At 38.7% G+C, this 15406-nt stretch overlaps 2 protein-coding genes and 1 long non-coding RNA gene across 7 annotated transcripts in view; 2 read left to right on the top strand and 1 right to left on the bottom strand.

Moving 5' to 3' along the window:
- The window catches only part of NDUFAF2 (NADH:ubiquinone oxidoreductase complex assembly factor 2), a 119180-nt gene extending 114382 nt beyond the window's left edge, over positions 1 to 4798 (top strand). Inside the window, exon 5 of one of the 2 annotated variants that reach the window (XR_013961284.1) lies at positions 3124 to 4798. Coding sequence is in view for 1 of the 2 variants with exons in the window: in XM_080681776.1 (XP_080537902.1) it covers positions 2163 to 2414 (252 nt within the window). In the remaining variant the exon portion in view is untranslated. Of the gene's footprint in view, positions 1 to 2162 lie in introns of both variants that reach the window. The other variant, XM_080681776.1, reaches the window with a different exon arrangement.
- Positions 4799 to 9490: 4692 nt separating this feature from the next.
- SMIM15 (small integral membrane protein 15) lies at positions 9491 to 14834 on the bottom strand. Of its 3 annotated transcripts, none has more exons than XR_013961285.1 (3): positions 14299 to 14696; positions 13081 to 13217; positions 9491 to 12167 (listed from the first exon to the last, which is right to left on the bottom strand). XR_013961285.1 is itself a non-coding variant. In XM_080681778.1 (3 exons), exon 3 carries the CDS (start codon positions 12138 to 12140, stop codon positions 11916 to 11918), a length of 225 nt encoding a protein of 74 aa, XP_080537904.1. In that variant the 5' UTR covers positions 12141 to 12167; positions 13081 to 13217; positions 14696 to 14834; the 3' UTR covers positions 9491 to 11915. The 3 variants fall into 3 exon arrangements, 2 of the variants coding, with proteins under 2 accessions (XP_080537904.1, XP_080537905.1); XM_080681778.1 differs by having other exon boundaries at positions 14696 to 14834; XM_080681779.1 differs by having other exon boundaries at positions 14575 to 14638.
- LOC308255013 overlaps positions 14741 to 15406 on the top strand; it is a 57175-nt gene continuing 56509 nt past the window's right edge. Inside the window, exon 1 of one of the 2 annotated variants that reach the window (XR_013961286.1) lies at positions 14741 to 15073. This is a non-coding gene — a long non-coding RNA (uncharacterized lncRNA). The remainder of the gene's footprint in view (positions 15074 to 15406) is intronic. The other variant, XR_013961287.1, reaches the window with a different exon arrangement.

The following is a 15406-nucleotide window of genomic DNA, read 5'->3' as shown; positions in this document are numbered from 1 at the left end:
TAGGCTTTTACAAAATGACATGTTTATCTGTAAGTCTAGAAATTCCTATTTTTCTACCTACTTTCATTTTATCTATTCCAAATATTTACAAAACTAGATTTCCCTTCATAAATGATTTATGTTCTGTTTAACTTTAATGGAAGCTGTTAGCAAGGGTCTGATAACAATTAGTTTGTTTAAAAAGACAAAAAGGAAAATTCTTTTTTAGGAAAAATTAGTCTCCATGTTTTTCAATTCTGAAATCTTTATTCCATCTTCATATGTTAAATTAATTAACATTTTGATTGGCTCTCCATTTGCCTAAATAGTTGTTATAAGAAACTGAGTGGTCAGAGTAATGGTTAAATAAAGAGAAGTTATGTGAAGGCAGGAAAAAAGAACAGCTCTTTGCCGTCCATTTCCTTTTATGTAGAAGGCAGAGGCTTGCACCAGCTGTAAGACTGCAACAGTAGAACTGAAGCAAATAAGTAGGTACAGACAGCTTCAAGCCATGTGGCTGATCCTCATACAAAAGCCAGGCAAGCTGCAAACCAGTATCTCAGTAGGCTCTACTACCCATGTTGGGTTACTAGTGCAAATTCAACTCAGTCCTGAACCTTTCATTCTGCTCAAGAGAAAGACCTTCCATGAAAACACAGTTTATAGAAGATCCTGAAGAGTATGGAAACATGGAAAAGTATTTCCTTCTACTTCCACTATTCCCAGTATCATACTGAGGGAGATCCTTTATGATATGTGATCACCTCACCTGAGAATTTTACAATGTATGAGAGGCAAAGATTACTCTCACCCTCACTCACAGCAACTGTCCCCAACTCATAGTTACTATGGTTATTAAAGTAAACTATTTGTGGGGAATTGTCAATTTTGTGGAAATTACAAGAATAATTTATATTCTTTCCCTCATATGTTTGCTTTGAGGGGGGTTTCATTTGATGGGCCCTTTGTGTCTAAAACTAAAAGTCTGTAACACTATAACCCCAAAAATCTTTTTTTCCCCTCTAAAGTACAAACCATTATCTTAAATATTGGTGCTTATGTTTTTAAAGGACTATTGTTACTTGAAATTCATTTGAGAAACCAAGATTGCATCATACATTTAGATGCCCAGATGTTGCTGTTAAGTGTCATATATATATATATATATTTGTCACTGGGAGTACTTGGTTTTGTCAATGTTGTCAGATACATTACATTAACAAGTTTTTTTATATGTTCTTTTTAAAAAATTAGAAAATAACATAGCAAAAAGAACATTAAATGGTCACCCATTTAGAATTGATCATGAAGACAGAAGAGAAAGAAGTAATCAACAAAAAGATATAATGACTGAATTTCATGTTTTTAAGATGCACATCTTTTCAAATTTTAACATCTCTGAAACCAGCTGTGAAGGTGTATTGCTTTCTAGTGGTGCAAACAACAATGGTGCTTTTTAATTTGATGGCCTTGTATTTAATAAAAGACAGTGATAAATTCCTTGTAATTTGGGGTATAGATCTATACAGATAGAATAGCAGGCTGCATTGCACGAATTGCTTGCACTGGTTTGAGGAAACATTTCCATTTGCAAAGCTCTCTCTGGAACTGATGTGTAGAGCATGCTGAACTCTCCTTCCATTCCTCTGCTTGACTGCCATACCACTCCAGAGCAGAAAGAGAAGTAGATGGGGCTTGGTTCTGGCAAGATAGAGGGGCATCATTCTGAGGCCATCTTTCCTTCAGTTCATCTCCAGTAAAAAGTATGATTACTGATGATTAGTTTTGAGGCAGAATATAACTGTTAAGCTTAGAGAATCTTTGATAGAATGACTGTTAGGCTGTTGTATAATATTTCATGTTAAGTAGTTTGTTTCACTTGTTGAGTAGTAAATATTTCTACGTTATGGTCCTTCACATCTTTTTATTATAGTACATGAGGACAGAACTATTTAATTAAAGTAACTCTGGTATGTAATATAGCTTTTTCAAACTTACCTTGTACATATCTATGTATTATTTGAATACAAAGCAAGTATTATGTGTGTGTGTGTATATATATATATATATATATATATATATATATACTTTATTTTTTACTAGCTATTTTTTAAAAAAATCCTATAGGTTGTGTTTTCTTCTAACTAGAAATTTAAGTTTCTTCCATCTATATATTCATACAGGAAATACTAAAGAATGAAAAGTATAGAGAAGAAATTAAAATAAAAAGCAAAGAATTTGATGAAAAAGAAAAACTCCTTAGTAAAGAAAGCAATGAACTCTTGGCTCCACCAATTGAAACTCAGATTAAAGGGCATGCATCTGCCCCATACTTTGGAAAAGATGAACCGTCAGTGGATCCGACCAGCACTGGTAAAACCTTTCAACCAGGATCCTGGATGCCACAGGATAGCAAGAAGAAGCACAATCAATGAGTGCCCTGTGGTAAAAAGTTGTTTCATTTATATGTATGTGACTATTTTAACAAATAAAAGTAAAAAATTACTTTGTGATTTTATGACTATACAGTAGTTCTCTATTCCATTAAGTTTAAGAATTTGTTTTTTTAGTATGTACAAGAAATGTGAGGAATGTACTTAGTTTTTCCCTCCTTTGATTGTTCCCATAAAAAGTATAATGTAGCTGGAAATGCTCGGGAATTTGGATCCTTATCATTTAAGGATCCCCAAGATATATCTTGGTAGAAATGATAAGGATAGTGACCGCTCCTAAATGATTAAATATAAAAGAAAAATAATGAGAAGACTACTATTTCTAGAGAGGCATTCTATAAAATTCTAAGGATTAATCAAGAATATAAAATTGGAGGAGAGAAACCAAGATGGCGGCATAGGTGAACACCTAAACTGCTGCCTCGCACAACAATTTCAAAACTACAGCTAAAAGACAGAACAGACATCATCCAGAACCACAGGAAAGCTGGCTGAGTGGAAATTCTACAACTAGAAGGAAAGAGAGGGGCACACGGAGAATCAGAGGAGCTGCAAAAGGCTGAGGTACGGAGACATTCGCGCGGAGAAGATGGGCGGCTGAGTGCCTGGCTAGCTTGCTCTAGCGGGAGAGAGACGGAAGCTCACGACTTCACTGAACCCCAGTTCCGACTGCACTGAACCCCGGTTCCAGGTGAGATCCTAGGGTCCCAGACTCATACAGGGGGGAGTCTGGACTGTCAGGAAGAGAGGAGCGCATGGAAACTCAAGGGAGCTGCGAAAGGCAGAGGTCTGGAGGCGCGTGCGCGAGTGCGCGCAGAGAGGACTGACTGCTGAGTGTGCTGCTGGCTTTCTCTAGCGGGAGGAAGACGGAAGCTCCCGACTGCGCTGAACTCCCGTTCCGGGCGAGAATCTGGAAATCCAGATTCATTGGGGGAGAAACTGGATTGTCTGGCAGTGGGCGAAACTCAAGGGCGGTTTTCTCTCAGAGGTGCTTGCAGCGATTACCGAGGGACACTGAGACCCAGGGGCCTCTTAGGGCAGGGCTGACGGGAAGCCAAGGCTGTCTGCTCCACCCTGAAACTCCGCCCCATCCAAGCTGAGCACAGAGGCTTTTGCCATTTTGCAAGTCTTGTCTCATAAGAGTGTCTCCAGCACAGAAGTTTTCCCAGCGTAGACACAGCTGATCCTCACAGCCAGTTGGCCTGGAGGTCAATTCCTCCCAGTGATACCAACAACAATCAAGACTTAACTACAACAAGGCTGAGCAAACAGTCCACAAAGGAGTGCACCAAGAGTGTCCACCTCAGGTAACTGGGGAGGCTGAGCCACTGGGCCCTATAGGACACCTACCACACAAAGCTACTCTACCAACTCAGGGAAGCAGCAAAAATACAGAGACAAAGAAACAGATCACAAATGAAAGAAATGGAGGAAAGCAAACGACTGGATATAGAGTTCAAAACCACGGTTATAAGGTTTTTCAAGAATTTCCTAGAAAAGGCCGATAAATTTAGCGAGACCCTCGAGGATATGAAAAAGGACCAACTAGAAATTAAACATACACTGACTGAAATAAAAAATATTATACAGAGACCTAACAGCAGACTAGAGGAACGCAAGAATCAAGTCAAAGATTTGAAATACAAAGAAGCAAAAAACACTCAGCTGGAAAAGCAAAAAGAAAAAAGAATCCAAAAATTTGAAGATAGTGTAAGGAGCCTCTGGGACAACTTCAAGCGTACCAACATCAGAATTATGGGGGTGCCAAAAGAAGAGAGAGAGCAAGATACTGAAAACCTATTTGAAGAAATAATGACCGAAAACTTCCCCCACCTGGTGAAAGAAATAGACTTACAAGTCCAGGAAGCCCACAGAACCCCAAACAAAAGGAATCCAAAGAGGACCACACCAAGACACATCATAATTAAAATGCCAAGAGCAAAAGACAGAGAGAGAATATTAAAAGCAGCAAGAGAAAAACAGTTAATTACCTACAAGGGAGCACCCATACAATTGTCAGCTGATTTCTCAACAGAAACTATGCAGGCCAGAAGGGAGTGGCAAGAAATATTCAAAGTGATGAATAGCAAGAACTTATAACCAAGATTACTCTACCCAACAAAGCTATCATTCAGAGTTGAAGGTCACACAAAGAGCTTCACAGATAAGAAAAAGCTAAAGGAGTTCATCACCGCCAAACCAGTATTATATGAAATGCTGAAAGGTATTCTTTAAAAAGAGGAAGAAGAAGAAAAAGGTAAAGATAAAAATTATGAACAACAAATACATATCTATCAACAAGTGAATCCAAAAATCAATTGAATAAAAAATCTGATGAACAGAATAAACTGGTGAATATAATAGAATCAGGGGCATAGAAAGGGAGTGGACTGACAATTCTTGAGGGGAAAGGGGTGTGGGGGATGCGGGAAGAGAGTGGACAAAGGTCATACACCTATGGATGAGGAAAGTTGGAGGGGAGGTAAAGGCAGAGGGTGGGGTGGGAACCGGATGGAGGGGAGCTATGGGGGGAAAAAAAGAGGAACAACTGTAATAATCTGAACAATAAAGATTTATTAAATTTAAAAAAGAATATAAAATTGGATCCCGGCCAGTGTTGCTCAGTGGTTGAACGTCAACCCATGAACCAGGAGGTCATGGTTCAGTTCCCAGTGAGGGCACATGCTAGGTTTGCAGGAGGCAGCCAATTGATGATTCTCTCTCATCATTGATGTTTCTATCTCGCTCTTACTCTCTCCTCCCCTTCATCTCTGAAATCAGTAAAAACATATTAAAAACAAACATAAAATTGGATAAAACATTTTTAGGCCAAGAAAACTTAATTGATAAATGGGGAAAAACAAAACAGAAAAACCATATGCCCTTGATGAGTAGATGGGACAAAAGCTATCTTATAGATTGAGGCTGGAGTTGAGGACAAGAATCAGGGCCATTACAAGCAGACTATCCATCACAAAAGTCTGAGAGAAGAGTAAAGAGAAATAGTACAATTACTAGAATTCCATGAGATTAAAAATTACTTTGAAAAAATGGAAAATAGGAGAGGGTTCTAAGAGTGATTCCACTGATAGAGGGGATTCCAGTGACTTGTATATTGAAGAAAAATGTAGACAGATAACATTAAAACACTGATTTTATACAAAAGTATTTTTGAAGGGTCATACATTTTTCTGAAGTATACAACCTAGTTTTGTTGCTAGTCTTCTAATTTTAATAGAGTTCTTTTCACAGTTTGGCCTTTTAATAGGCACTCAATAAATATGTACTGAATAAATGACCCAAATGTTAATGCTTTGAATATTATAAGGAAATACTTGGGTAAGTGTTAACAATGAACTCGTAAAACATAGGTTAAGATTTTTACTTAATAGATGGTAAAAATTTTTATTGCTTAATAAACTACAGAAAGATACTTTATAAAATATTATACTAAAAGAAGTAATCAAATCTAATCACTGTAACATACTTATTTAATGGCAAAGCTGCTAGATGATAATACTAATATTCCAGCAGCCCTATTACTATCTCTTTGTATCATTACAGTCAAACCTCCATTCTCGAACGCCTCCCTATCTTGAACAATTGGCTTCTAAACCTGACAATTCTTTCATACTGATAGCTACATGATCAGTGACAAGTCTCTCAGGCAACAAACAAATGAATATGTTAAAATCTCAGGATATTGTGCTGTGAATATTTTCATGGCAAGGTTTTTTGTTTTTTGCTTTTGTTGCTGCTTATTATTTTCATTTTTACTATACATTTCCTTTCCTTTTTGTTAAATTTACATTTCATGCCCTTTTTGTTTTTAATGTGTTTATAGATTAAACAGTACATTAGACATGTGCTGTATATAAGAAAGGTTAAAACGGGGAATCATTTGGATGTCTGGAATGGATTAATTCAATTTACATTATTTCTAGTGGGAAAAAATGATTTGGTTTTCAAACAGCCGTCTGGAACAAATTAAGTTCGAGAAACGAGGTTCCACTGTAGAAAGTATTAGTACATGTTACCTTAGAGGCAAAAAAGGAACTAGGCAACATAAAAACAGGTAAAATTTGTAGTATAATTGATTGTAAATTAAGATGAAGATGTTCTTGAATTCTGGATTACAAGAAAAATTGTAAATATCCTAACATGCTAGAATATTCCTATTGCCAAATTCGTATTAGCTTATTGTATCTCTTGTACTAATAAATGTTTGCCATATATATAGCCTGTTTATAGACATCTGAAGGTATGACAGAATTTACATTGCTTTTAATTTTTATAGTTTCCATTTAAAATATTTTACATAAGCAGCAAAAAAAAAAAAAAAAAGGTTTTTTTTTTTTTAAATTTCCAGCTGAGTTCTTATGGGAAAATACCTTGTTGCAATAAGATGGTACTGGCCCACCATCATTAGAATATGCACTTTCAAAGTGATTTTGACAGGTGAGGAAGTTTGTAGTAACCCATCCACACTCCTTTCCTCAAGGCTAATAACATTTTTACGATGACCGCTTGCACTGTTAGGTGGTATCAGAATAGAGTTAAATGTCCTACATAAAAACTGATCTATAATCTTGACCTAATTAACAGTCTTTTCATTATACTTGGCTTTTAGGCCAGGTACATGCAAAGCAGAACTAAAGCATTAAGTAACATATTAGTTTGTCTACAATATTTCATATTTTAAATTGTTATAATTTGTACATTTATAATTATTTTAAAGAAAATGTTTTTCACCTCTTCAAGGCAGACATCAAACCTATGCAGTTTTTTAAAAATTTTAAGTACTTTCTCAGAGGCAAATCCTTCCTGATTTCATATACCTCTACAACACATGCATATCTATATCTACCTATCTATCTATCTATATATAAATATATAAAGAGTAAATATGCAAATTAGCCAGGACACCATAACAGTCATGACTGGCTCAGGAGGCTGTGAGTGCATATGGGCCCAGAGCGGAGACACACAAGGGGGCCCACCCTCACTGGGAGACAGCCCACCAGCAGTCCCACCTCTGCACATGAGCTGCAGAGGAAACACCTTTTCTCACAGCTCATTGGCTAAGCTCCCTGTACGCCACTAGCAATGTTCTTGGTAACTCGGGTAATAGGAATCCAAGAAGGTGATCTAGGGTTTTTCTACCTCACTCCTGGAGAAAAAACCAAAGGTCCGCTGCTGGAGGGGCTAAGAAATGTCATATCCTGCCCTAGCCGGTTTGGCTCAGTGGATAGAGCCTCAGCCTGCAGACCACAGGGTCCGGGTTCAATTCTGATCAAGGGCATGTACCTATGTTTCAGGCTCCTCCCAGGCTGGGGCCCAGGTCAGGGCTCATGCAGGAGGCAACCAATCGAAATGTCCCTCTCACATTGATGTTTCTCTGTCTTTCCCTCTCTCTTCCACGCTCTCTAAAAATCAATGGAAAAATATCCTCAGGTGAGGATAAAAGAAAAAAAAATGTCATATCCTATGAAAGAGACATCTTGAAAATGCCTAAGGAAAGTTGTCATTTTTTTTGTGGTGAAGGGACTGGAGTCCATGTTGATGAAAACACCTTGGTGGCTGTGGTGGCCGGCAGTGGCAGCAGCAGCGGGGTAATGGGGGTGGCGCCTTCCCCTTATCAGCCAGTCACCTCCTGCAGAGGGAGGGCAGACTGTGGCTTAGGCACGCTCCCCACGGGGAGCAGGCCTAAGCCATCAGTAGGACATCCCCTGAGGACTCCCGGACTGTGAGAGGGGGCAGGCTGGGCTGAGGGACCTCCCTCCCCCAGTGTACAAATTTCGTGCACTGGGCCTCTAGTAATATATATTTTTAAACAATATTTGGCTTATTATAAAAACTGTTTCAGTATAGAAAATGTGTTGGCTGTTGGGTTTAATCCTATAAATCTAGCTTAAAAGCTATGGTTTGGATATTTAAAGTTAAAAATAAAAATGGAAGAAGTAATTTTTCCCTATTATGTTACCTGTTTCCATTCCTACTTTTACTAACAGATTTCTAGCTATCATTTTTTTTAAAATTTTTATTTCTTAATTTAATTAGCATTGAACCAATACCATTATATTTTCTTAAGGCCATTACCCACACTATTTAAAACCTGAATTTATTTAGCCAAAGCTAAATAAATTTCAAACTATGTGTTCTTTGAAGAAAAAAGTTAGAGGTGAGGAGAGTCTATGATAGTCAAATTAAGTTAAAGAAGACTCCAACATAGATGCAGGAATGAATCCCAAGTTTTACCTTGTTTCTAAACTTTTGGTATTTGAACATGGAATCCCTTTAAATGTTTCAGAGATACAGAATTTGTCCAGATAGGTTATCAACCAGAGTGATACTATAACCAACTGCAAACATAAAAGCAATCAATCCTAAATAGGAACCAAACTTTCTCTAAGTGAAAAGCATATGAGGTGTAAAGTGCCCCTTGCCACTTTCCCTTACTTCATCTGTAAGGAAAGATGGAATGGGTAAGAAGTTGTTAATTATAATTTACTAGAGGCCCAGTGCATGAAAATTCATGCACTCGGTGGGGAGGGGGTGTCCCTCAGCCTGGCATGTGCCCTCTAGCAGTCTAGGAGCCCTCAGGAGGCCTCCCTCTGTGAGAGGCAACCAAGCAGGCCGATCAGGGGACAGCACCAGCCGGCCCTGACACACACCCCCCATCACCCCTCCCCCACCGCTGGTTGCCGCCACCCCTTGATCACAGTCCCCTCCCTCTGCCTGCTGGCACATGCCTTGCTGGCCTGGCACTGCCTGCTCACCGGCCCCGCGCCACCCACTCCCACCCCCACCCCCGCCGACCGGTCGTTCTGCCATTCAGTCAATTTGCATATTGTATTTTTATAATATAGGATTTCAACACTGGGTTTCCAGCTCATAGCTTCCTAAGCTTATTTCCAGTTTGATTACTATAATTTCAAGAAATAAAAAGTTAAAAATGCCCTTGCACATCTGATACAGTAATAATACCATGCTGAAGTTTATCACATGGACACTAAAGATCAAATTTCGACATGCAAACTTTGCAGAGAGGGGTTTTTATTTACTTTATTATTTTATTTTTTTAAATATATTTTATTGATTTTTTACAGAAAGGAAGGGAGAGGGAGAGAGAGTTAGAAACCTCGATGAGAGAGAAACATTAATCAGCTGCCTCCTGCACACCCGCTACTGGGGATGTGCCCGCAACCAAGGTACATGCCCTTGACCGGAATCGAACCTGGGACCCTTCAGTCCGCAAGCCGACGCTCTATCCACTGAACCAAACCAGTCAGGGCAACAGAGAGGGGTTTTTAAATGTTTGCTATAGGCAGCATATCTTTTTTTTCCCCAAAACCAGCCAAAAAAAAAGGTAATTGATTCTCAGTATTATTTCTCAGAACTTCAAACAATATAAGGCAATTTTTAAAAGAAGTACTCTGGATAACAGTAAATGTGATTCTTTTAACTACAGTACTATTTGTTTCAATGAGAAAAGATTAATTTTTCTAAAAAATCCCAAATCTCACAGTAGGCTCTATTTTGAATTCCCACCCCCATAAACACACACACACACACACACACACACACACACACACACGCGCGCGCGCGCGCGCGCGAAGACACAGACACAAATATTGTAAAACCTATTGACCTTACATGTATAAAAAGGCTCCTTAAGTGTTGGGAAAAGCTAAAGAAACAACAAATGCCATATGCCAAACAAATATAAAATTTGCATGTGTTTAAGACTTTAAAAGAAATTATAGAAAAAAAATATTTCAGTTAAATTAATACCTTTAAATTATCACAACAGAACCAATGAAACCACAGCTTTAATAGATAACTGAGAATTAAGAGGAATATTTCTTTTGCGGTAGTATTTTTACTCTAAAATGTGGCCATAAGTGAGACCTATGTATATAAATTCCTTTTGTGAACTTGATGGCAGAAACCCAAAAGCACTTTAGACATATCTTAACCTAGTTTTTTCTTAAACTGGCTTCTGCAGACACACCAGGGTCAGTAGTTATACCTAAGCATTTTTTTAAGTATTGTTTTCATTTCTATAATACAAAAAGCATATCTTGATCACCTGAATTTATATCTCATAACTAAACACTGGATTATTTCAGTGCCTAGGGTTGCAATGTGTTGTTTACAATGGCATCAAGTAGGAACTGACAACCTATAATAGTGGTAGTATTGTTCATACCAGTCCATAAACATTCTTGGGGTCCTTAGGTTCTCATTTGAGAAACATTAGCCTCAACTTTTACAGATGAAATTCATAATCCTTTGAAAAGTCTAACTTTCATAACATAACTAACTTGAATTATTTAATACCCCTCCCCACTAAAAAACTAAAACCCCAGGACCTCCTTATAAAAAAGTATCAATTTTATTTCAATATCTACTTTCATTTTTAAATTAAAGCTGTTGGATAATTTCTGTAATTTAGAATTCATTATTAGGATGAGGAAAATATTAATGAGCTATTAAATACTGATAGCAAGTAAAATTATTGGACCATGCATTTAACTTATGAAATATAACTTACTCTTTTAGAGTTCCTTGAAAACAAAATTGAAATTTTAATTTTCACCGTGAACTTGTTTGATCAAAAATTATAAAACATCACTACATGAGTTCAAAAAATGGAAAAATTAAAAGTGGTATCCATATAATCAGCAAATTATCAGATAAGACATTTTAACTGCTTCACATTTCTTCTTAGCACGAGTAAGAATAAACTGGTTCCAAAGTACTACAAGGGTTGGCATTTTTACGGCAAGCTTTAAATCACAGTGTTACTCTAGTCAACAAGTCATCTCTAAGTAAATGGCAGTGTTCATACGTACAAAAATTGTTAGTAGGTGGTACTCTATACAATCAAGATGAATTTTTCATAAAATTAGATTTTAAAAAAGGCAGAATGTCTAATATTACCAGTCTCTCAAAGGCTAGAATGAGGAAAATGTAGAAAACGAAGTACTCACTGATTAATAATATTTTGCTTTGAGAAAGCCAGAAATGATGCTAAGATATAAGCAATAATGACAAAAGATGTAATTAATATGCGGTATCTCTTTTTAAGCCAAAACATACTTTTCACCTCAAGACAGTTCTCATTTTTACATTCTTAGTTTCCTTTGTCCAGAACAGGACCCTTTTTGAGCCAGTATTTGAAGAGTTCATAATCTAAAGTCATTTTTTCTCCACAGGATGTATTAAGCCGCAAAATGGCAAATGACTAAGTCGGTTATAAAGCATTTTTGGCATAATAAATAACTGTCAACAGACTTCTATACAGAAGCCTAAAGTTGCTACAGTAGCGGTCAGACTAACATGATTCTTCCATATGCTCAGGCTTCATTTATTAAATACTATCAAAAATCCAGAAAAGAAACCTTACAGGGTCCTTCCAAAGCTGCATAATTTCCCAAATGAGTTTCCTCTGGTTGCAGAGGCTGCCTGTTCATTCCTTCAATCCTTTTTCAGTCGTTTAGCTTTTGCAATATTTTCTTGGCGTTTTTGTTTTTTCTTTTGCTCCTTTTCCCTGGCCTCAATCATCTTGGCCAGTTTCCAGGACAGTACAGCACTTGCTAGAAACAATGGAGTAAGGGCCAAAATAACTGTTGTAAGGAAGCCATATGGATCCTTTGCAGCCCATTCCACAACATACTCAGCCCAAGCCTTTATGTCAAACATCTTTGTAGCAGTGTTAGGAAAAGGAGACTGGAAGGAGAGAACAAGAGAAAAGAATATGTAGTTAATCAAATTTTGAAAAAGTTACATTATACAATCAGTTAACTCAGAATTCCATTATCACTCATTAGTTGTTTTTAAAAGTACTAATTAGTACTATTTTAATAGACTAATATCTCCAGTTAAGAAAGAATAATTCAACTAGGACAACAAGAAAACTGACACTTAAAAGATGTGAAGGTATAGAAAATAAAACTAAAATCCATGTGGAATCTGTCATAAAGGCTATGCATTCTCACATGCTGCCTATATTCAAGATAAACTTTATTTAGCTGCAAAGTTTTAAAAGAATCTTGAGTTTTATATACTCATTCCAGGAAACAGCTAAGTTCCATTTGTTTTGGGTTGTTTTTTTGTTTGTTTATTTTTTTACATAGCCTTAGTACTATTAAGTGTTAATTAACAAAAATACAAATCATCAACTTTGGTGTTTGAAAAAGACAAGCCAGAGTACAAGAAATGCTTGGAGTAGGAGAGGTAATGGATGGTCATTTCCAGGAGTAAAAAGAAGAAGCTGCAATACTATCCATTCATATGCAAAGAGATATAAGCAAAATGTGACATGCTATTTTATGCCCTCTTTCAGCTGTGAGGACTCCTACTTGAAGACATAATTTAATCAATGAGAATATATTTAATAATGGGAAAATTAACCATGACAGGTGCCATGGATTTTGTTCCCTTTTGAGTTGATAAGGGAGGGCCATCTGGCAAATGAGGAAAGTGTGGATTTGAGTGTCATTTTTTATTTTGCCCTAGAGGCTTTTCTACCTTTCACATTTGTGTCAACCTCTATTCAAAGTGGAGAATTAGAATACCTTGGTAGGAATGGGTATATATACAGTCACTTACAATTTCAGTTGGAATTTAAAAAATTATCTACCTTATGCTTGAGTTGTGATCTCTAACTTTGTCCTGGATTAGTGAGCCAATTACAATTTCAGATGGATGACCCCTGGTTGGTTGTCGTCTTCTTTAGCTCTACTACACACTTCTGAGAGAAGGTTTAAATTCTATATGCTGGATGGGTTGAAAAGAATAAAAAACAAAATTTAAATCACAAATTTCAGGATAATTATAATACAATTTTAAATGAAAAATTTCTATGCCCTGACTGGTTTGGCTCAGTGGATAGAGAATTGGCCTGTGGACTGAAAAGGTCCCAGGTTTGATTCTGGTCAAGGGCATGGACCTTGGTTGCGTGCACATCCCCAGTGGGGGGTGTGCAGGAGGCAGCTGATCGATGTTTCTCTCTCATCGTTTCTCACTCTCTATCCCTCTCCCTTCCTCTCTGTAAAAAATCAATAAAATATATTTTTTAAAAAATAAAAAATTTTTAAATACTAGATATACAACCTATAAATGACACCTAAAATTGCCTGGCACATTATAGACATCTAATATCGATTTCTTTCTTCCTAATTAGAAAGAATTACTACAACTGCAAATGCCCTATAAGAAAATCCTAATTACTAGAGCTATTTTAATGAATAGCTTATTTCAACAATACAATTATGAATTTTATAATTCAGTGACATAAAAAGATGTTAGCTCACTGATGTTATAGCGTATCCATTCCTACATCTTGAACTTTTTATACTAAATATGTCGTCAACTACTTATTTATAGGATTAGGTGCATTAATTACAAAATCAAACACCTCACCTTAAGCTTTAAAGTTTTTTTTCTCTCTCCCTATTATATGATTCGTATTCTCCATAGAAGAATCAAAGATAACCAAAACAAGATATAAATCACCCACAATCCCATCACCTCAAGGAAACTATTTCGACTGGTTTTAATTATAGCCTACGATTTCTTCATATTTTGAACTGAACACACATTAAAGTGCCTAAGGTTTGTTAAATATCCTAGCTCACCTTCCCACCCCTCAAGTTCGTACGCCCCACCCACACAGTCGGAACTAGGCTCTACAGATATCCGCCTGTTTCAACTTCAGGCCAGCAATGAATTCACGAATACAAAATTCAGAGATAAAGGAACTTTGCCATAAAGAATAAAGCAAGAGTGAAGGGCCTGGTTTATGGCAAAGTTCTCCCATTAACACAAAGAAAGTAGTTACAGTCCACAGGCCACACACCTCCCGTGAGCGTCCCACACTTTCAGGAATAAATGTTACTCTTTTTGCTTCCGTTAGGGGTTCACCGGGCTGGTCTGCGGCCAGAGCCGCGCCCGACGCTGCAGCTGATGGCACTTCACCGCCTCCGCACTTCCACCTCCTCCTTGGGGTTCCCTCGTTCCCCCACCCGGTCCCTTGGGCCCCCATTCAGCCGACCCTTTCCGGCCCCGGCTACCGCGGGCCCTGCGGGACTCGCGGAGCGGTCGTTCGGGGGAACAGGAGGAGGCCCCACCACACCTCGCGCCCCCGGGCCGCGGCAGCCTCCGCCAGGCGCCAGGGCCGAACCACCGCGAGCAGCCCAAAGCATCCCCCGCATCGCGCCCAGGACCTTGGACTCGGACCCCAACTCCCAACTCACCGCCAGGCCGGAAGCAGGAAGGCGGAAGCCCCGCTTCCCCGCCCCGCCCACAGGTTGGCCGGGTCCGGATCTGGCCTGAGGAAGCCGAAGGGCCAGTTTCCGGCTGCGCGGCCGCCGCGTGCGGCCCGGGACCTCGGCTTCCAGGGCGCTGGGCGGGGGCGGGGGCGGGGTTTCCGGGGGGCGACAGGTGAGGCCGCGTGAGTGGGACTGGCCCTCGGGAGCAGGTCGGGACCTTTGCCCCGAGGCCGGGAACAGCCCCACCCCTGCTGGAGCCAGTGGGGGAGAGCTTAGATGAGGGCGGTCTGGGGACCCTGGAAACTCCGACCTAAGAGCGGCGGCAAGAAAGGCGTTGGCCCCCACAAACCGCCCAAAGTCAAGGTGAGGGTCACACAACGACTCCTTTAGCAGTAGTTAAAGCCTCACATAGAGGAGACAGAAAAACAGTTGGACCCTGGTGCATGCACTGAATCTTGTTACTAAGGGAAAATGCAGCCATGCTGTGTGAGGACTTTTTGCTGTTTGTTTTTAATTTAAGAACCTAACTCATTTCACAAAAGAATGATCGATATTTGCCCAAAGTAAACGATAAATAATTAAACTGCATAGAGTTCCCACAGTGGCACTTGTTCTTTCAGTACACAAATAAAGGGATGCAAAAGTCAACAAGCAGGAGTGAGTTAATATTGTCTTCTAATCTACAGAAACTGAGAG

The sequence above is a fragment of the Plecotus auritus genome (genome assembly GCF_963455305.1).
Source record: "Plecotus auritus genome assembly, chromosome: 7".
In the NCBI taxonomy this organism is placed as follows: Eukaryota; Metazoa; Chordata; class Mammalia; order Chiroptera; family Vespertilionidae; genus Plecotus; species Plecotus auritus.
Note: the sequence above shows the minus strand (reverse complement) of the source record. Positions and strands in the feature narration are given on the sequence as shown.

Excerpts from the sequence above, each read along its gene's own strand:
- SMIM15 (XM_080681778.1), bottom strand. The coding sequence starts at position 12,140 with ATGTTTGACATAAAGGCTTGGGCTGAGTATGTTGTGGAATGGGCTGCA.